At 36.7% G+C, this 23191-nt stretch overlaps 2 protein-coding genes across 3 annotated transcripts; one reads left to right on the top strand and one right to left on the bottom strand.

Annotated features, from left to right (window-relative positions):
* The first annotated feature begins 927 nt into the window (after nt 1–927).
* On the top strand, nt 928–3092 carry FHY1 (Haloacid dehalogenase-like hydrolase (HAD) superfamily protein). The gene is made up of 7 exons (XM_079070260.1): nt 928–1211; nt 1603–1678; nt 1862–1913; nt 1989–2103; nt 2420–2490; nt 2574–2661; nt 2798–3092. The coding sequence occupies exons 1-7, from the start codon at nt 976–978 to the stop codon at nt 2946–2948; spliced, it is 789 nt and encodes a 262-aa protein (XP_078926386.1). The 5' UTR covers nt 928–975; the 3' UTR covers nt 2949–3092.
* A 421-nt stretch (nt 3093–3513) lies between these two features.
* Nucleotides 3514–7539, bottom strand: LOC145137764 (uncharacterized). 2 transcript variants are annotated; one of them, XM_079071901.1, is made up of 9 exons: nt 6911–7539; nt 6557–6648; nt 5469–6169; nt 5133–5203; nt 4944–5033; nt 4701–4838; nt 4516–4605; nt 4179–4263; nt 3514–4070 (listed from the first exon to the last, which is right to left on the bottom strand). In XM_079071901.1, exons 1-9 carry the CDS (start codon nt 7280–7282, stop codon nt 3922–3924), a joined length of 1788 nt encoding a protein of 595 aa, XP_078928027.1. In that variant the 5' UTR covers nt 7283–7539; the 3' UTR covers nt 3514–3921. The 2 variants fall into 2 exon arrangements, with proteins under 2 accessions (XP_078928027.1, XP_078928028.1); XM_079071902.1 differs by having other exon boundaries at nt 3514–4067; nt 6911–7538.
* Nucleotides 7540–23191: the final 15652 nt, after the last annotated feature.

Here is a 23191-nt window from a genome sequence, read left to right as displayed (position 1 = left end):
TATATATTTTTTACTTCAAATTTTATTATAAGCTAAATATTATACCTTGTAAATGAAGATAAAAAGCACTAAAGTACTTAAAAACAAATATTTTTCAAAGACAGTCCTTAACAATCAATGCCATTTTTACTGGTAAATTCTTTCATTTTTCTTGAATTCATTTACAAACTCAATTCAAGAATAATGGAAGGCTTTACCTGCAAAATGACGTTGATTAATAATGATCGCTTTTGAAATACTCTAGTATTTTCTTTCTTTGTTTACAAGCTCTTATAGTTAGCTTACAATGAAACTTGAATTATAAAAATACATCAATACGTAAATTTTTTTAACAAAATACATATAAATACGTAAAAAAATACATAAAAATATTTAAAAAATAAATAAATACATAAAAATATACCAAAGTACATAAAAATACTTAAAAAATCATATAAATACGTAAAAAAAATATGTTTATACATTTAAATACATAAACAACATAAAAAACTATATAAAAAAACTTGAAAAAAATACATAAATACATAAAAATATATAAGAATATGTAAAAATATTTAAAAAAATACATAAAAATACGTTTATACATTATAATTTTGGAAAAATCTGTAGAAAATTCCTATTATTTTAGAAAAATTAACGGTTTGGTCTAATGACCTACTGAACAGATCAAAATTGACTAAAATGGAGAAATTTATCGATTTCTTGAGCTTTTATATTCAATTTCTTTTTGAGACTTAATCGTTACCTTTCCTAATATAATAAGATTTTTTTCTAGAGATTTCATTTTTTTAAAATAAAAAAATTTACATTTATTCATAAAATATAAATCAGTCCAATCCACAGCATTTGTCAAATGTGATGGTGCGAAGAGGGCCTTTCTGTAAATTAATTTATAATATTTTCTCCATTTTACTTTTATAAATGTAACAGTAATACCACACGATTTTGCTATGTTCAGAAGTTGCGATATTTTCAATGGCAGCTTTGATACCACCACTGTCATTCAGACCCACTCAAACAATCACCCTGAGCTTCCCTCTCATCTACAGATCCTCCCCTAAATCATTTGCAACAAAAATGGCTTTCCGTGTCACTGCCGCTGCCGCCTCTGCTTCCGCCATCACTACAAGAAAGCTTCCCGTTTTGCTGTTCGACATAATGGACACGATTGTTCGCGATCCTTTTTACCACGACATCCCTGCATTCTTCGGGTACTTTTTTTGTTTCACTTTCAGAATTACCATGATATTTCTCATGAAGATCGATTTAGTCAACGTAATCTTACTGTCTCTATTGCTGGACCTGATCCAACGGAGTATCCCCTTTGTTATAGTTTGGACTAAGTATCACATGCAATTACCTAGATGATAGCTTGAATGCCAATCTGAGGAAATTCTCACCTCTTAGGTCAAATATAGTGTGTTTAAATCCCCAAATTCCTTATGGGTTCTCGTTACAGTCTGTTAGGGATTACTTATTATGAATTTTGATGTGGTTTGTAAGATTATATCAATTGACTATGAAAACTAATTCATATGGTTGATTTTGTTAGTTAGGGATTACTTATTATGCATTTCTTCTGAGATATTTTGTGTTCTACAGAATGTCCATGAAGGAACTATTAGACTGCAAACATCCTACAGCGTGGATCGAGTTTGAAAAAGGTCTTATTGATGAGGTATTGTTGGACATTCATCATTCATATTACTAGTTTTTGCAGAATGTCCCATGTACATAACATTTGATAGATCTTTCCTATTTCAAAGTGGTGTTTATGATTTATTCATATCGTATAGAAATCTTGTGGTTCACTTGAAATTTCGCTTCTTTGGCTTACATTATTAAAGAATATCTTCTTCAGATGGAACTAGAAAGAATATTTTTCAAAGATGGAAGACAATTTGACTTGGAAGGTAGGTTACAAAAGATTTAGTAACCAACAGAAATCGTCTTTCAATCAGCATGACTTAATTTGATTTCCTTTTTAGGTCTCAAAAGTTGTGTAAGTCAAGGTTACTCCTATATTGAAGGTGTTGAAGAACTTCTTAGTACACTGAAAGATAATGGCTATGAGATGCATGCTTTTACAAATTACCCAATATGGTATGACTGAACTGCAAGGTTTGTCACATACTTATTTGTCAAATGAATAAATCCATATTTATTCTTATATAAAAAAAAAGACAATTTGGTCAATGATCCTAAATTTCACATCTATAGTGACATTGTATGTTTCAAGTTTCAACATTGGAGTAAAGCTAAAACATGGTCAACAAAACATACAGCAATGGAACAAAAAAAAAAAAAGTCGAGTGATTAAGCATTTTGAAAAGAAGCCATGGACAAAATGTGAAACTTGATTACTATTTAGTGATATTGTCCCCTTTTCCATCTCTCACTTTTCTTTATTGTTTTATAGGTACAAAATGATAGAGGACAAATTGAAGATTTCCTCTTACTTATCTTGGACATTTTGTTCATGTATAATGGGTACATATAAACATTATTGCCCTTTTGAGAATATAATCCTTTTGAGATAATGCATTATTTTATATATACTTCCCTAATTGCAGGAAAAAGAAAGCCTGATCCCCTTTTCTATTCAGAAGTTATAAAGTACCTTGACACCGAGCCACATAATTGTGTCTTTATTGATGACAGGTATTCTAGTTATAAAGGGTCTGAGTTCAATTAGATCTATGTTATATTAAAGTTATACGTATATGTTTATCAAATTGAAATATCATTTAATGTTGTTGAAAAATAATAGTCCCAACTTTTTACAAATATGCAACAGGATGAAGAATGTAGAGGCTGCAAAAGAAGCTGGCATCATTGGATTACAGTTCAAGAATGCAGATTTGTTGAAGCAGGATTTATCTCTTTTGGGCATCAAATTTGAAAACAAGAACATGAAAAACAAGTTTGAGCAAACACATGGACTATGAAACTATGAAACCATCCCCTATAATGGTTCATACATTTTTAGCATTTCTTTTGTTGTAAGAAATATGAAAAAAAAAAGTATGATTCTTTTGACTGAAGTATGTACAGTGTCCCTTAATGAACACATGGTTCGTTTTTTTGGTGAATACATGCTTGATGACAAAAAATAAAAAAGCTATTATAGAATGGCCCCTAGAATGACGTACATTCATTTCTTGTCTGATAAAGTTATAAACTTTGTGCTTTATGCCTAAAAGATAACTAATTCTTATAGAATGATCCCAAACATGACATATACATGCTACATTTTTCGTCTAATAAAATTGTGAACTGTATACTTCATGCCCAAAATATTAAAAAGTTGTTACAAAATGATCCATGGACATGCGTTACTTTGATTCTTTACTTCAAGCCACGACAAAGTGAACTTTCTATTTCACTGCTATAGTTAAATAGATTTTTTGAAGTGTGATGTGCCAATAAAAGACATTACTGAAAATATCACCTCCCATAAAAAACAGTTGAAAATGCTATGCTATAACCATGTAAAAATTTCAAAGTATAATGTTGTAAGAAATAAAAACATGATGCTATAATAAATAAATAAATGAAAATATGTTGTAGCATTTATCCCTTAATCTTTGTTCAAACTATGAGAAAGAATTGTTCATATCCTACAACTAATGCAACTTACTTGGGATGAGACTATTTCCACAGCCTTATCTACAACAACAATAAACCAAACTTACATTTCAAAGTCAAACAATAAAAGTATAAAAACACAAGCCATATACAACTAAAACACCATCATACACTATTCTTTTATGCCCATATCAAATAACAAAACAATTTCATGTGAAATTTCTTCTTTCCTTGTGACCGAGGTGCTATGCTCCTTGCACAACCCCTACAGGATCCAAGGGTAAAATGGGCTTTTCACTTCTCATACGTATGCTCATCTGTATGTTATTGATGCTATGATGCAGAAGCTTTTGATGTTAAAGTATGGAGCATTGATTGAGCAACAATCAACTCCTCTCGAAGCATCACATTGTATTCGTATAAGTTTTGAAGGTTTTTCTGGATTTCTGAAGCACTTAATTCTGAACCAGGTTTGATTTCTGCTAACAAGAAGACAAATAAAATCAATGCAAAGAACGGATTGACGGGCATAATGGTAATTTTATCATTTCCGACATCATTTTGATTGGAGGGCATTATGGTAATTTTACCTAAAGAAGGTAGCAAAGGTATGTCATTATTGGTAACCTTTTCTTTCTCATATTTCCCATCACCTGACCCCTCATTTTGTGCCACCTGTTGAATAAATTAATATAAGTATGCAAAATCTATCCAAAAATGCAAGTTTTTTTTACTAATATGACAAAAGGTGATTGGAATATGAGCTACAATAAACAAATATATTATTTTACTAATTGATCAATTTCTGGAGTTGATTGCATTGCATTCGGAAAACTAACTTTTAAAGTGTAAATGTAAATTTACCTAACTACCCCTAGCAGAGAACACTTGAAAAATAACAAAAAAATAAAAAATAATGCAACTTACTTGGGATGAGATTCTTTCCACAGGGATTGATCCAGAGTTACCAAAACAGCATGCCACTCCTCGGGCTTCACCTTTCTCTTGACTAAACTTCTGTGAAAAAAAAAACAAATAAATTCAAGAAAACAAAAAACTTTCAAAAATAAACAATTAACCACAAGAAAATATATAAAAAAAAAAATCATTACCTTCTCATCGGGTATGCTAACTTTGGTGTTAAAACTGATTGTATCTTTTCTTATATGATGCTTTCGTTTCTTTGATGATCCTTCATTTTCAGGAGGCAATGAACCACGACCCCATGTAAATATTACATATTTCCTCAACTATTTTTTCAAACATTAAGCAACCAAAAACACATTTGGCATAAAAAAATCGATGAACTTAAAGTAGACATGAGTTGAATTCTTTATAGAAAAATAGAACTTTACCTTGTCCCAACGTTCTTGTGCTTTCCTTTGACTTCTAATCCTTCTCATTATGCTATCTTCATGGCGAAACTTCTTGAATCTGTATTCAAACTACACAGGAATTAACTTAGAAAAACTAAAGCATGGTTAAAAACTTAAAATAGATAAAAATTTATGTAATGTAATCTTGAGAAAATAAGAAAAACATACTTGCACCAAAAGGTAGAAAAAAAGGCCGATACTAATACAATACAAGCCACCCAAATCAGCAAGGAAGCCCACTGCATCCTCGGAAAAAAGAAAAAGAATCAAATGACCATTGTACCCTTGTATCCCAGCAAACAAGTTTTCACAATATTCATCAAGTTTAACGTGAGAGGAGTTGGGAGGAAAAAGGACAAATAGGTAACAAGTTGGTGTCCTAATTAAGTCAAAAAGAAACAACCATATAAAGTTTTCAAGAATAACTGAATAAGTGCTTAACCGATTAAGCACATTAAGTCAAAAAAGAAATAACATAGTCTTGAATCTTGATAAGATACTCACCTGGACCCGAAACATTCTGATTGTCAACTTCAACAATATAAGATGAAAGGAAATTCAAATGAAAAGTGATGTTAACAAATCCATCATTAGAGCTTTGTAAAGAACCCCTCAACTGATTAATCTCATCAAACGAAGATCCAGGAAGAAACTCATGAAGAAGCGGTTGTATAAGTTTAAGATCACGTTTATTCCGGTAAATCCGTGGAAATAAATTAAATTGCAAAATATTTGGATCCCTCCCTCTAAACGTAACAAATTTCCCATTATTTCCGCTTCCATTCTTCAAAATCCCACTCACAAAACTCATATGATGTTCACGTTCATGATCCCTTGCAGTTAAATTGAACTCAAATCCAACAGCACTTGCGGGTGTATTTGGAAGATCAAGAAAATGCCACGAAGTGTAAAAATTGTCACGAAGAAGTTGACAATTGTTGCATTTGAGGGTGACTTTTGGGCCCTTTGTAGTGTTTTGACATGAAAAATTTGCAAAAGTGGATAATGGGTTTGTTCTAAAATCCAAAAAACCGGGATTTCCGGTGTATAAAGTGCCAAGACCTCGAATATTTGAACAACTCATGGTGGAAATTGTTGTGATGTTGAATTCCATATCGTTGTGGAATGAAGTTAAATCGGGTGCATTTGCTGCTACAACACTATGCACTTCTATTGTTCTTTTTGATATAATTTGGTAAAGTAACCTGTAATTGTAGCCAAATTAAGTTGTTAGTAGTTATAATCCAAAATGGGCCATTTTTTTTCATATGTGGATTGAAATTGTCATAGGAGGAAGACATGAACGATAAAAACAAAGTATTCCATTCATCCCATGAAATTTTGCATTAATTTGGTTTTCACATTTTTTGAAAAGTTTTCAATTAAAGTCGCCAAATTGTCAATTGTCATTGTTTCAAATAAATTTGAATTAAATGATTTGGATTCACAAGATTCTTATATTTTTGTCTTTATTAAGTAGTATTTTAAATAACTGAAAAATATACCTATAATTAGCTTCAAACTATATATTTTCATAGGATCAAGAATTGATGAAACTGCAGAATGTAGATAAAATAAATTCAATCACTCACGCAGCAAACAAACCAATAAAAAGAATGCAACTTGCAATTGAGAAAGCTCCCCCAAGTTCTGTTTTCCGTTTCTTGAGAACCTTCTGATCATCCTACATAAACAATGGAGTATAAATAAAGATGGTTAAATTTCAAAATTTCAAAGCTCGAATGTCTCTCAAGAACATAAACTTAATTCAATAATTCATTCAAATTAGCTAATTAAGCAGGCAAGTTTCAAACTAAATATGAACCCTAGATTTTAGACCTTATAAGAAAGGGGCATAACCTAAAAGCACATCGATTTTGAATTTGAAAAGCTCAACAGCAGCTCAAATCAAAATTTCAAGAACAAAAACGAGCTAGAAAGATTACCAGCCAGTGGCGAGTAGCAAAACAGATATCCAATCTGCTAATCGCCCATCTGATCTTATACCACGGTGTTCTTCCATCACCAAGATCTCCAAACCTCACAAAAAAACAGAACAAGAGCCAAGTCACGATCATCACAAGGGTAGCACCAAGAAACACGCCCTGCGACTGCGTGTACTTCTTGATTGAATCAAATGACAAGATGGTCTCTGGGAAATTGATCGAATAATCAACTCCGGTACCCACTAAGAATTCGTCGGCGCCGGAGACGGTGAAAGGGGTGCATACGTTGGCGGTGGCGTTGTACAAGAACCCTGGATTGCAAGCGCATAAAGAAGAGTTGAAACGGAAGGAATTAGTGCTTGGGCACTGCATTTTTGCAAGATTTGGTTCTGGGTTTAGCGATTATGTATGGATAGAATTGGGGTTTGGGTTTTCGTATTTTGCTGGAGATCTTTGGAGAACTTGGGATTTGTTTGTGTAGGTGACGAAGAAAAGAATTTTTAGAAGTTTGGAGAAACCAACAGACAAAGATTCATTGGTTCGTTTACTTTTTCATTCTTTCTGACAGTTTGTTTCCGGTCTTTGTTGCTTGCATTGCGTTCGTTTACTGTAAACACATATTTTTAAAGAGTTATCTACTAAAAGAGACAGGAGGGCCGCCGGTATTGCCACCACGATTTCGTCTAAAGGAGGGCAAAATGGGTCCAAGGCCGGTCCTATCTTTTTTAAGATCGGTTTTTTTTTTAGTCGGTCTGAAACTTTTTCGGTCTTTTTTGTCAAGTTTAATTTTTAAGACCGATTTAAAAGAGATGGTTCGGACAGTCTGCTCGAGGACCGGGAAGGACACCGACCGATTTTTTTTCTTTATCGAAGACTACAAAACGAAACTATTTCACAACGCAAAATGCAATATCAAAGAACAAGCTTGTCATGATTAACATGAAGAAGTGGATGATTCAGTTGTGTCGTCCAAGAGAGTCACACGTGGATGGAGTTTGGAAACACTCTCATTAGGCCGTCCGGTATACCCGGAACGAAGGCCTCCGTGGTCTAGCTGGCCACGAACCACGTTCGTGCACACCATCCCACTGCCTCGTGGTGGCTCGTGGTCGTGGCGGTTCGTGTTGGAGACGACGGAGGCGGACGACCAATCAGGTCTCTTCTCCTCTCTTCTTCTCTCTTCCAGTCTTCTTCTTTCTTGCAGACCACGAGGAAGTGACCATCCCGTTAGGTTGAGGAATAGTTGTGGTGGTGACGTGGAGGTGGAAGACGGTGGTGGTCGTGAAGACCATAACGAATGGTCTAACATGAACATGTGGTCGGACACTTAATGATGAACCAATATGATGTGTTTTCGTAATAGTGTTGGCAAGTGGGATTCATATAGGTATAATGATATTTAATTTGCAACATAAAATTTCTCCAACACATTTTCATAGCAAGCCCTCTGAGGATTAGGATGGACATATGGGGCAACAAACATAAACATGCATACTTAAAGATTCAATGTCGGAAACAAGATGTTTATTGAACCTATTCAGAATGCTTCAAGTAGTCGAATCATGTTAAGTAGTTGTGGACATAAAGTAGAATGTGTTATTGCTAGAATGCTGACGTTTATATAATTCAGCTGTTAAAAAAAACATAAAGTAGAATGTTGAATTGTTGACAGATATGTCCCCTAATATATTTCCTAACAATTAAAACTTAATAAATATAATATATGATAAATATAATAATAAAGTAAATTAAAAGTTTAATAGAGTCAAATTAAAGAAGTTATGTTATAAGAACTAAAGTGGTCAACTCATAAAAATTGAGATTTGACTTATATGACTTGAAAGTCGTAAACTACATGGGAAATGTTATTTAAGGAAAAAAATAAAGAACTAGTTAGTTCTGATTCAAAATGTTGGTCTAAGTGTAAGTTTTTGAAGTTGAGGGATCATATTAGCCAAAGGCTCATAATTTTAGGATTGAATCTTCAGCCATTCAAACGAATTCATCAAAATGGAAGCTCCTTCCATGGAAAATTTCTTTTCTCCAGATTCTGAAGCATAGATGATGACCTAGTGAAGATCCATACATTTCCTCATCAATTTCTTTCTCGAAGAGCTACTTTTCTTTTCTAATTTCTCTATTCCATTATATATGGTTTGTGTTATGATGTGGAATTCGAATTCCAATTTTAATTATATGCTCTAATGGAGTTTCTAAACTTTATCCTTCTATTTGATTCAATCCCTAAATAACATTTCCCTTATAGATGTTTGAATGGACTTTTGCATATGGTTTTGGGGGATTCCTAACCCTAGTTTCTCAAATCCAAAATTTTCCATCAAACAATGATTTAGATGAATTTTGAAAGTTAAGAATGTTCTCTAAATCATCATGTGGATTCCATATAATAAATGTGTAACACCCCGTTTTCCCTGTACAGTAGAAATTAATATAAACGTTCATTTGTAAAATTCAAAGTAGCGACATATTACTTTTTAGCAAAAGTAATCATCATAAACATGTAGAAGACGTCAATACGAATTTCGTAGATATAAAGAACGTTTATATATGACTTTGTATGAAGAAGTTATTATGCTTCGAAGTTTCATGTTCTGCCCTATACGGCAAAGTGTATAGTAAAAAGTGAATATGAGATATGTTGCTTATTACCTAAGTAATCTAAAATAAAGTCGTAGTAATCGTAAAAGTGAAAGTGTACATGTAAAGAACGTCCAAATCTGACTTCATATGAGGAAGTTATGATTTTTTGAATTTTAGCCAAAATAATCATCATAAACATGTAGAAGACATCAATACGGATTTTGTAGATATAAATAACGCTTAAATATAAATTCATATGAAGAAGTTATGATTCTTTGAAGTTTCATGTTCTACCCTATACGACAAAGCATATCGTAAAAAGTGAATCGGAGACAGATTGCTTATTAGCCTAAGTAATCTCAAAGAAAGTCGTAGTAATTGTAAAAACGAAAGTGTGCATGTAAAGAACGTCCAAATCTGACTTCATATGAGGAGGTTATGATTTTTCGAAGTTTCGGCGCAACAATATGCGATACATAAATCGAAATTAAGATTGGTTGAGTAATAGCCAAAACAATATAAACGAGAATTGAAGATCTCATAAATACCAATCTGTCGTTATAAAGAACATAGAGAACAGAGTCCGTATGAAAGAGTTATGAATTTTACATTGTCTTTTACAGTATAATCTTCTTAGACTGTTAAACTTAAAATGAGATGAGAATTAGCCAACAGAGTCTAAATGAAAGGTGTAGTATTCGTCGATAGCTACACATGAATATAAATAACGTCGAAAACGGAGCTCGTATGCGAAAGATATGTATTTTTAAAGATTCACGACTTTACCTGGCATGGGAGGCGTAGGATCGAACACGTGGTACTAGTGGTAGCCAACCCTCGCACCTACCAAAAGTCGTGGCGCGCCGTGCCCAAATCCTGTCTATAAATAGCAGTCATCCCTTATTCATTCCTCACACCAAAACTCACATATCTTTCTCTTTCTGATTCTGACTTCTTGTAATGCTCAGTTCAGGTATTATTTATATTTTGGTCCCTTATATGTTGAATTATTAATTTTGGACCTTATGTTTGCAAGGTTGAGGGAAGGAGGGACCGTTTCTGCTAATTTTGGATTCTTGGAGGCGGAGCCCGAACGCGGGGTGTTCCCCTGGGGAACGCATTGCGTTCACGTGCCAAGTGCAAACCCTAAAATTTAAGGGTTAACCCCTATATAAAGAACATTATGCCCTAAAGTCCGCCACCCTTTCACCCTTAAGCTGCTCCCACGAAACCCTAATCCATATTTTGTGTGTTCTTGTTCTTAGAAGGCCTCTTGAGAGCATTTTGGTGTTTTGGATCCATTACCAAGGAAGTAAAGGTCAAAGCAAGGTGGTGGTGCAAAGGAGAAGTTGTAGATCTGGGAGTATTGCTTCATTTCAAACCTTTTCAAGGTATAAAGTCTTGAACTTGATCCATGAGTACTTAGATCTCTTATTTTGAGTTTTTGGACCATTTTGGTCCCAAGGAGGAAGCTTTAATGCTCAAATCTGTTTCCTAGGCTTAGGGTTGCCACCGTTGGTACTATTTGAGTCCCTAAGACAGAAAGTTGCCATCTTGAAGGTCTTGATGTGTTCATGCATGAGATAAGGCCATTTTCATGGAAGTAGAATGCCATTTTTGGACTTTGGAGCTTTTGGGGACATGCAAAGTCACCAAGTCCATGACTTTATAGTTCTAGAGGTCCCAAATGGCATGGATCTACGTTTGGGTATTATAGATTAAGCATTAAGTGCTTAATGGCCGGTTTTTGGAATCTGGACGCGAACGCGCTGCGTAGGGTCTGGGAACGCCCTGCGTTCCTGTAACGCCCGTAGATCCGGGCTAGTCAATTTAGAGATAATAGGGGTCGAAAATGACTTTTCGACAAAAAGATTATTTAGAACAAATAATCTTAACCAAGTTGTAGAATATGTCTCAAGGGTTCCGTACATATAAAGAACGCCGAAATCCGAGTTATAACGAAGAAGTTATGGCCCGTCGAAATTTTTCGGCAAAACCGGCACGGCACCGGGAGACGTAAATAGTGAATTTACAATAGAGGACTTTTTAGCCTTAGTGATCTAAACAAAATTTATAGTATATGTTAAACCGAGAATATCCATAAAAAGAACGCCCAAATCTGACTTCGTATGAGGAAGTTATGAATTTTCTAAGATTTGGCATAGCAGTGCACGACCCGCAACTCGAATTTTAGTTCGAGCGGTTTTTGGATTACGCAACCTAAATGAGAGTTGAAGATCTCATTAATAGGAACTCAACGGTAAAAAGACAGACGAAAACGGAGTCCGTATGAAGGAGTTACGAATTCTTCGTGGTCATTTAATAGTCTAATCTCATCCTACTGTTAAATTTAAGATCGGTCGAGAATTAGCCAATGGAGTCTAAATGAAAGTTGTAGATCTTGTTTTTACCTACGCGTGGAAAAAAAAGAACGTCGAAAACGGAGCTCGTATGCGAAAGTTACGGGGTTTAGAAGTCGGCAGGGTGTTGCTGCAAAAGGGATGACGTGGCTGATTATGGGCCAAGGCTTTCTCCCCAAGGCAAGCCACCAGAAGGTGACATGTGGCATGGACTCGATGAGTAGGAGGACCTACTCGACGAGTAGAGCTGTTTTCCAGCCTATAAATAGAGGTGTCGGGTTCCCTCATTCTTCACACCATTCCAACCTCTTCTCTCTCTCTCTCTAGAACCTCTCTCTAGCCCCTAAACCCCCCAAAAAGCCTAGGGAACCTCCCTAGCACCCGAAGGAAGCCCCGAGGCTCCCGGAGTCCCGAGAAAGGAGCCTTTCGGCTCGGGAACACTGCTCCGGCGAAGCCCGGTTTTTGAGAAAAACCCGCTGTAAGTGCGCTACGCCTAACCTATCTTTAGTATAGCTTATGTTTTAATATAGTAATGTTATTAGGACCTTATAATAATTATTTGGGCTATTATTAGGAGTTATATAGTGTTGTTTAACGCTTATATAATAATAATAATAGCTAGACTATTAATTAGTCTCGGTTAACGTTAGACTAAACGCTAGTGGTATTGATACTAGGTTTTGTCAAGGGAAAATTGTTTTGAGATAACGAAGCGCTGTCCGAGTTCCGAGTCACCACCTTTCAGGTGAGTGCATAGTCCCTTTCATCTTACACATAGATATGAAGTATTTAATATAAATTACGTGCTATGTGTGCATATTGTCTGTATACTTGCCGTCTGTGCTGGGTGAAAGATTTTTATACATGTTTTAAATGATTTAAACTGTATATGTATTTTATATCTACAAAATGTGTTGGGTAAAACATGGGTAGATGAAATAGTTGCTGTGTGACAAAAATAAAATGATGAGAAGTGATACAGACCATGAGATAAGGGTGAGAGGTAAACCATGAGAGAAACCTTTTACCCATGTGTTGGCCCCGTCATTCAGCAGAGTATGGATGACAACCACAGACTATTCTAGACAGTCCAGTTGACACTAGCAGGATCGCAACCTATAGGTGTTTTGAACTGTGTATTCACCAGATGTACTCTAAAAACCATTGACATGTATTGCGAGTGGATTCTCGGAAACGATACTGTCGATAAACGAGATAAAAACTCATTGACATGTACTGCGAGTGGATTATCGGAAACGATACTGTTGATAAACGAAATAGCCCTGGCAGCTATGGATTTAGTGCATGTTGAGCAAACCCTGACAACTATGGATTTAGTGACCGTTGAGTAAACCCTGGCAATGATGGATTTCGTGCCTATTCCTTAGGATGATCCTTAGGAACGAATGAACAAGAAATAGTTGATTCTTAGGGTAGATCCTTAAGAGTAAATAAGATAATGGGGATGGGTAATTGGGTTAATTGTTTGATGATTAAACATAATAATTATATTATTGTGGGTTGAAAACCCTATGTATTCACCAGGTTTCCCAACCTGACCCACTCAGTTTATTTGTATCACAGGTGTCGATGTGAAGCTACTTTACACTGAGAGATTTAAAAGAGATGTAGATCACTAGTGTAAATAAATGTAAGTTCTGTTTATACTTATGTTTCTGTATTGACGATGACATCCCAAGGTTTTGAAAATGAATAAAAATACATTTCTTCGGAAATGCTTTGATAACGTATTTATCATGTTTTTCTGGGAACAAATTCCGCAACACTTTTATTAAAGGAGATACTCTGATTTTTATAAAGCATAAACAAAATCTGTCTTTTCTGGCCGTGAAAAATGGGGATGTTGTCGCACCCCCAAACCAGAACGGCAGAAACGTTCGGGGGCGGAGGACTTAAGGTAAGTATCACAACACATGTAACATAGTAATCAAAGTACAAACAACCATTGCATTAATAAGTATAAGTTTTACATAAGTGTTTAAACATTACATATTCAAACACTAAAGTAGGTACAACAGAAGACAAGAGTCACGGTATGGTACTAGGTAGTCTTCTCAAAAGCTTCGGGAGTGTACCTGTCTACTGGATTCCTGAGAATACAAGTTATTTGAAAAGAGTAGATCAGTATTTAAGCTGGTGAGTTCATAAGTATTTTAGTCTTTATTAAGTATACCCTAAGCTCTTTGAATAAGTTCACTGGTTTCTCCAGGAAATCCTATATTTCTTGAGGTGATTAACTGATAACCTCAATAGTTTTCCTCTGTAATTACCTAGTTTATACTGATTATACATAACATAATATTGAATTGACAGTTAAATGGGTGTATCTGCCCTAAGCCCACAACCAAACAAGGAACAGGAAGTAAAGCGGAAGTCACACATTTCACTGTCAATCGGACATTACTTATGTACAACTCTGATGTAATATATAAGGAATTATAGAATTAACCACTAGTTTACAAAGATTGAATGACTAAGTTTCATTTGATTAGTGGTTTAAACCCATAAACCGTTTCCTTTGTATAAGTGGTTTAATCCCATAAACCGTTTCATTTGTAAAAGTGGTTTAATCCCATAAACTGTTTCATTGGTAAAAGTGTTCTTAGTTATATCTGTTCTACAGTAACAACCTTAGTATTAATCATGGAGAGTATTCTATTATCCATAATACTGCCTTGTGGTTTTAAACGTTCAAAACCAGAAGTACAATACTTGATTTCATGATATATAGCTCTTACTGTAAGTAAAAGCTACTGAAGGTATATCTGGTCGGGATGTAATTAACTTTTCTTACTGTTATAAGAGAAGTATATTACTTTGTAATTCACTCGTTGTTTTATCCATGTGAGTCCTATTAACCATACTAATATGACGGAAATGCCTGCGGCGACGTTCTTCAGGCGTCGGAACGGTATGATATTTGACACCCTAGGCCTGCCGACCAAACTGTAGCGAACAGTAAAGGTGCGGGATTGTCAGTCCCATATAGATCTATACACAAATTCACGCTCTCTCTACAAGAGATTCTGGCTAATAGTTCAGGACTTAAAAAGGTCGTACTTAGATAAGCACACCGTGAAGGGTCTCACAAATTTATTGTTTCAACGAGATTTCCGATGTATTATTGTTATTACCCGATGAATGCTAACTCTGGTACTTTGTATCGTACCCTTGGTTAATGCAAACCCGGTAAGATGTATTATTACCTCGAGTTTGCTAACTCGGGTACTCTGTATAGTACCTTTGCTAATGCCAACCCGGCAGAATGTATTATTACCCGTGATTGCTAACTCTGGTACTCTGTATATCGTACCTTTGTTAATGCAAACCCGGTATGATGTATTATTACTCGTGATTGCTAACTATGGTACTCTGTATATCGTACCTTTGTTAATGCAAACCCGGCATTACCATGTGTTTGCTAACCCTGGTACTCTGTATCGTACCTTTGTTAATGCAAACTAGGTATGATGTATCTTTACTTCTTTAATATGTTATTCGTATATTAAAGGTATTATACATATCTTGGTATAGTTGAATGAATTTTGGTAATTTCCTTGGAAAGTATACAGTTGTAATTCATACTTGTATCTTTAGTTTTGAATGATAAATTATACCTATTATAATTTATATGTTCTATCTGATTAGCATGGTTTCTCATGGATGAACACCTTTGCTCAGCCTGATACAAAGGTGAAGATACCAAAAGGAGTAACCTTTGGTACTCATATATGTATAATATATATATATATATATATATATATATATATATATATATATATATATATATATATATATATATATATAATTAAGAAGGAAACGACCTTCGGACAAACAATACAACCCTAATTCCACATCCAAACAAGGAAAAGGATATAGGATAATTCATTAGTCCTAAGCCCTTCAAATCTTATTTATATATTTATACATATATAAACATGATTTTGGCATTTATACTTTGAAATAGCTTATAAAACATTTTTCAAAGAATTTAACGGAGTTTTTACATGACTTTAAAGATTTAACATGGCTTCACGTTATTTTGGAAGTATTTGATAATTCTTAAAAGCATACGGAATCATTTTGTGTGATTATTATCACATACAGTTATTAACACAATTTAATATTGTGTTAAACTTGTATTCCCCCCTAAAAAGTATTTAAAAACCATTGAAAAGGTAAATTATAGGGGTATGAACTCACTTTGATAAGCGGTGATTTGGGCAGCGTTTCGTTTCCCGTAAAGAGTTTATTTAACGAGAAACCGGCTCAAACCGGGCAGAGTTTCGACAGGAGAGAGGATGAATTCTCGAGAATTCTGGGGCTCCGGGGCTTGCTTCGGGCTTTAGACGCGATACCGGGGCCTTCGGGGGTCGTGAGAAAGTCGAGGGGGTGAAATGGTGCAAAATGGGTGAAAAATGGGGTGAAAAACTCTTCTTATGCGAGGAGGCTCGCACCCTTTATATAGGGGTGCGAGGGTTCGGCCGAGGAGGACAGGTGGCAAAGCGAGGGGGAGTCAGCAGCCACGCGTCGGTCAGCAGTGAAGCCACGTGCGAGGGTTCGGACAGCAGGCTCGCAGTGGCAGTCTCGGATTGGACCATTCTTCGGTCCAGTAGAAAGAGGCCACGTATGCGAAGGAGGGTGTCCGAGGGGTGTCTCCGGGGCATCTCATGCGAAGCTGTTCGCTTCTAAGTGGACCTCGGCTGCAGTCCAATCAGGAGGTGCCACGCATGGGTTCGGTCCACTCAGCAGCTGCCACGTGCGAGGATGACGTGACATGCGAAATTGCCCGGTTTTTCCCATTTTTTCTTTATTTTTGTGCCAAACTTGCGAAAATCATAACTTTCGCATACGAGCTCCGTTTTTGGCGTTATATATATGCACGCGTAGGTAAAATCATACTCTACGACTTTCGTTTAGACTTCGTCGGCTAATTTTGACTTTATTTTTAATATTATTATTTTAAACAGACCGGGACGGGAATCCGTTATAAATTCATAACTTCTTCCTACGACGTCCGTTTTTGTCTGTCTTTTTACCGTTGTACTACTACCGACGAGATCTTCAATTCTCGTTTAGGTTGTGTCGGCTAAAAATCGCTCGATCTTTATTTCGAGTTTTTAGCTGTACACTGCTATACCGAAACTTAGAAAAATCATAACTTCCTCATACGAAGTCAGATTTTTCCGTTCTTTTTATGAAAGTTCTCGGTTTAACATAAACTACAACTATCATTTAGATTGTTAAGGATAAAAATCCTTTTATCAAAAATTCAGTTTTTACACTGAACAGTGTTTTGCCGGTTTTGTCGCGGATTTTCGATTGGTCATAACTTCTTCGTTATAACTCGGATTTTAGTGTTCTTTATGTTTTTGGAAACCTTGTTACAAACTCTACCACTTGGTTTATCCCAATTACGATTATTGATCAATTTATTTTTGACCAAAATTTGACTGGTGTCACAGATGTCACAGTTGGTATTAGAGCATTAGTTTAAGCGAACTAGGAATATGGATTTATTTCTAGACTTAAACTTAGAATGCTAAGCGATGATTGTGAGATGAGTGTCTGCTATATTTTAGACACGAGCACTAGTTTATTTTAGAAAAGATGCCTAAAATGTTTTATGTGCTAAATGTTTTATGTTATAGCTATAAAGATGCCTTATATGCTATTATTTGTTCGGATATGTGGTCTATTGCCGAACGGATCTGGAAATTTTATGTGTTCAGATTTCTAAACGTTTAATTACGATATTAGAACTGGCATGTAACTTTTCGGAGTAATAGGGAGATTTATACGTCTATCGTAAATAAAACTTTCCTATCTTAAATTCTTGCCTCGGTACACCGAACGTCTGATTTGGTGCATAGATCAACATGGTGAGCACTAGAAGCGGATTTGGAAGCGGTAACCCGCAGCCCGAGCCACCAGTGATTGAGCATGTGCCAGAGGTAGCAACTGCACCCGAGACGATCACGATGGCAGGAGTACAAGCAATGGTGCAGATGATGTTGGATCGTCAGATGGTAGAGACAAGACGATTACTTCAACAAAATAAGGACGAACTTACTGTGCCAGTACGCCAGGCAACCATCTGGGCTGCTAAGTCTGTCAAAGAAATGATCAACGATAGGATCGCCAACAAGGTTGAAATTGGAAAGAAGAGGAAATTTGAGGGGTCTTCAAGGTCTGAAAAGAACTACATGTTCTCAAAGTCTGGAGGGGGAGGTGAAGCAAAATGGTGTGACAAGTACGGAAGGAAACACAACGGGAGATGCCCTAAGGAAGTGACCTGCTTCAAATGCGGGAAGACTAGTCACTATGCCCACGAATGCCCAACTGAGGAAGAAGTTTGCTTTAAGTGTAGTAAAGAGGGACACTTCAAGCAAGAATGCCCGATGAGAGCTACAAAGCCAAGTGTACCGCTGAAACACTATAGGAGGTACTACGAAAAAGTAACTTGTTTCAAGTGTGGAAAGCATGGGCATTATGCCGATGAGTGTACATTCAACACCAGGGTGTGTTACGAATGTAATAAGGAAGGGCACCTCAAGCAAGACTGCCCAAAGAGGAAAGGAGTTACAAAGCCAAATGCACCGCTGAAGAACTATGGGAGATGCTACGAAGAGGTGACTTGTTTCAAGTGTGGGAAGAATAGACATTACGCCAATGTCTGTACATCCAGCAAGAGGTTCTGTTACGGATGCAGGGACAAGGGGCATATAACAAAGGATTGCCCGAAGAAAAGTGAAGCAGGAAGAGCGGGTGCACCTCCAAAGCCAAGAGTCATCCCTAACGAAGCGGCTGACAATGCAATGAAAAGTGAGGATTGATATCCGAAGATCGAGTTATGAAGTAGACATAGGAGTATCCTATTAGAGGCATAGTCTAGGGTGAACTTGAACACCTATGTAATCTTTTCAAGGAACAATATATAAAACCTTCGTTTTGCTATCTGATGTGTTAAGTTGTTAAGTGATTTTCTTGTATGATGACTTGGAAAACTGCGAGACAATACTTGGGACGAGTATGAGTAGGTGTGAAAGGTAGTAGATGCATATACTACCGGAAGCACAGGACTCACGCTTGGATCAGGGAAAGTCACAAGGTTACCAAGGAGCTAGTAATTCATTTCGTTTTATTCAAGTATGTCGTTACCATCGTTTCGGTAATGACTAAGAAAATGATTGTTATTCCGACCCTAGTGGTCATATCAAATTGAGTCCGACTACGCTGAGTATGTTATGTGGTTCAGAGAATCAAGTTCGATGTAGCATCTGACTTAAGATGGAAGATTGAAATAAAAAGCGATCAGTAGAGGTATCGCGATAGTTGCTTGTAGCCAGAAATGCTACCTTTTAAGATGTGATTATATCCCATTAGAACAATAAGGAAGGTATAGTCTGTTCTGGAATTTGACTCTAAGAAACTTGAGTCTAAGCGTTGCAATATACGATGATAGGTCATTAGAATATGACACATCGGTCCATTGTAGTAATAAAAGAACTTATCTTAAGTTCGTGTCCAGTGAGGATCGAGATTGTGACTTGAAGGTCATAATTTGGAGTATAACGTGAGATAGGGAGCAAGTGCAAGATCGAGCACCACCTACAGACAAGGAGTCCAAGAGTAAGATACTCATTCGAAGGAACATAGAAGTTACGATTATTACCTAGGATGAAGAGATAACGTATGGAGTCATTATACAGCCTTGTTTTGTTGATGATTCCGGGACGTAATCATCCTAAGGGGGAGATAATTGTAACGCCCGTAGATCCGGGCTAGTCAATTTAGAGATAATAGGGGTCGAAAACGACTTTTCGACAAAAAGATTATTTAGAAAAAATAATCTTAACCAAGTTGTAGAATATGTCTCAAGGGTTCCGTACAAATAAAGAACGCCGAAATCCGAGTTATAACGAAGAAGTTATGGCCCGTCGAAATTTTTCGGCAAAACCGGCACGGCACCGGGAGACGTAAATAGTGAATTTACAATAGAGGACTTTTTCGCCTTAGTGATCTAAACAAAATTTGTAGTATATGTTAAACCGAGAACATCCATAAAAAGAACGCCCAAATCTGACTTCGTATGAGGAAGTTATGAATTTTCTAAGATTTGGCATAGCAGTGCACGACCCGAAACTCGAATTTTAGTTCGAGCGGTTTTTGGCTTACGCAACCTAAATGAGAGTTGAAGATCTCATTAATAGGAACTCAACGGTAAAAAGACAGACGAAAACGGAGTCCGTATGAAGGAGTTACGAATTCTTCGTGGTCATTTAATAGTCTAATCTCATCCTACTGTTAAATTTAAGATCGGTCGAGAATTAGCCAATGGAGTCTAAATGAAAGTTGTAGATCTTGTTTTTACCTACGCGTGGAAAAAAAGAACGTCGAAAACGGAGCTCGTATGCGAAAGTTACGGGGTTTAGAAGTCGGCAGGGTGCTGCTGCAAAAGGGGTGACGTGGCTGATTATGGGCCAAGGCTTTCTCCCCAAGGCAAGCCACCAGAAGGTGACATGTGGCATTGACTCGATGAGTAGGAGGACCTACTCGACGAGTAGAGCTGTTTTCCAGCCTATAAATAGAGGTGCCGGGTTCCCTCATTCTTCACACCATTCCAACCTCTTCTCTCTCTCTAGAACCTCTCTCTAGCCCCTAAACCTCCCAAAAATCCTAGGGAACCTCCCTAGCACCCGAAGGAAGCCCCGAGGCTCCCGGAGTCCCGAGAAAGGAGCCTTTCGGCTCGGTAACGCTGCTCCGGCGAAGCCCGGTTTTTGAGAAAAACCCGCTGTAAGTGCGCTACGCCTAACCTATCTTTAGTATAGCTTATGTTTTAATATAGTAATGTTATTAGGACCTTATAATAATTATTTGGGCTATTATTAGGAGTTATATAGTGTTTTTTAACGCTTATATAATAATAATAATAGCTAGACTATTAATTAGTCTCGGTTAACGTTAGACTAAACCCTAGTGGTATTGATACTAGGTTTTGTCAAGGGAAAATTGTTTTGAGATAACGAAGCGCTGTCCGTGTTCCGAGTCACCACCTTTCAGGTGAGTGCATAGTCCCTTTCATCTTACACATAGATATGAAGTATTTAATATAAATTACGTGCTATGTGTGCATATTGTCTGTATACTTGCCGTCTGTGCTGGGTGAAAGATTTTTATACATGTTTTAAATGATTTAAACTGTATATGTATTTTATATCTACAAAATGTGTTGGGTAAAACATGGGTAGATGAAATAGTTGCTGTGTGACAAAAATAAAATGATGAGAAGTGATACAGACCATGAGATAAGGGTGAGAGGTAAACCATGAGAGAAACCTTTTACCCATGTGTTGGCCCCGTCATTCAGCAGAGTATGGATGACAACCACGGACTATTCTAGACAGTCCAGTAAACACTAGCAGGCTCGCAACCTGTAGGTGTTTTGAAATGTGTATTCACCAGATGTACTCTAAAAATCATTGACATGTATTGCGAGTGGATTCTCGGAAACGATATTGTTGATAAACGAAATAGCCCTGGCAGCTATGGATTTAGTGTCTGTTGAGCAAACCCTGACAACTATGGATTTAGTAACCGTTGAGTAAACCCTGGCAATGATGGATTTCGTGCCTATTCCTTAGGATGATCCTTAGGAACGAATGAACAAGAAATAGTTGATTCTTAGGGTAGATCCTTAAGAGTAAATAAGATAATGGGGATGGGTAATTGGGTTAATTGTTTGATGATTAAACATAATAATTATATTATTGTGGGTTGAAAACCCTATGTACTCACCAGGTTTCCCAACCTGACCCACTCAGTTTATTTGTATCACAGGTGTCGATGTGAAGCTACTTTACACTGAGAGATTTAAAAGAGATGTAGATCACTAGTGTAAATAAATGTAAGTTCTGTTTATACTTATGTTTCTGTATTGACGATGACATCCCAAGGTTTTGAAAATGAATAAAAATACATTTCTTCGGAAATGCTTTGATAACGTATTTATCATGTTTTTCTGGGAACAAATTCCGCAACACTTTTATTAAAGGAGATACTCTGATTTTTATAAAGCATAAACAAAATCGGTCTTTTCTGGCCGTGAAAAATGGGGATGTCACAGTTCCTATTGGGACTCGCGATCTGGACTGGTGAGGAATGCTCAACATTCCACAAGGGAACGCCCTACGTTCGTTACGGCAGTGGGCTTCCTTGGGCCATTTTATTGGACTTTACTACTATGGGCCTTAGTGGATCATCATTTTGGGCTTTATTGGACTATGTCTTATTTTGGGTCTAGGGTAAGGCCCATTAGAGGGATTGGGCCCGATTTAGAAAATTGGGCCAATGGTGGGCCATTAGTAGGCGTGGGAAGTCTACCTAGTATTAGGACTTTCATGTTATGGTTTTGGGCTTTAGGCAAGGACCAAATTAGATCAGGGGTAAAATGGTCATTTTACCCTAAGAAGGATTATTGAGTTTTGACTAAGTGTTATTTTGTACTAATAGCTCTGGGAGTCGTCGGAGCAGCCATTAGAGATTTCTTACCGTGAGATTCAACATTCAGGTGAGTTACCTTCCCTGTATGAGTGGGCCGAAGGCACCAATGTCGGCCCACTAGTAGTTGTTTATAGTAGAGATGATTGTCTTTGTGATAATTGTCTGGTATGCCACTATCTGTTATGATTTATGTGCTTACTTGCTATGTTATTATGTGGTAGTGGTAGGGGTGGGATAGACCTAGTATCCAGCTGAAAATAGACTGAAGGGGAGGCCAACACCCAAATATGCTCGACAGTATCCAGTTGAAATAGACCGAAGGGGAGGCTAGCACCCATATATGCTCAGCAGTATCCGGTTGAAATAGACCGAAGGGGAGGCCGACACCCAGATATGCTCGACAGTATCCGGTTGAAACAGACCGAAGGGGAGGCCAGCACCCAGATATGCTTGGCAGTGTATTTGTTGTATGGTATGTGGTATGATGGGGGAACTCACTAAGCTTCGTGCTTACAGTTTTCAGTTTTGATTTCAGGTACTTCTTCTTCGAAAGGAAAGGAGCCGACATGATCGCAGCGCATCACACTATGGTTTTCCGCACATGAGATCTTTGGGAGTTGTACTCTGATATTACTTTTCTATGACGTGTTTTGGATATTTGATATATTGGTTTTGATCGTGACATGGGATGACATTGTCGATGTTTTCAGAATATTGTTTTCATAAATTACTTAATTAAAAATGAAATTTTTGGTCGTAAATTATTGGATGTTATGGTCATTACGAGTCCGCGGTG

This window comes from Lactuca virosa, chromosome 9, assembly GCF_052849685.1.
Source record: "Lactuca virosa cultivar CGN04683 chromosome 9, Lactuca_virosa_CGN04683_v6, whole genome shotgun sequence".
Classification (NCBI taxonomy): Eukaryota; Viridiplantae; Streptophyta; class Magnoliopsida; order Asterales; family Asteraceae; genus Lactuca; species Lactuca virosa.
This window is presented reverse-complemented; position numbering and strand designations above follow the sequence as displayed.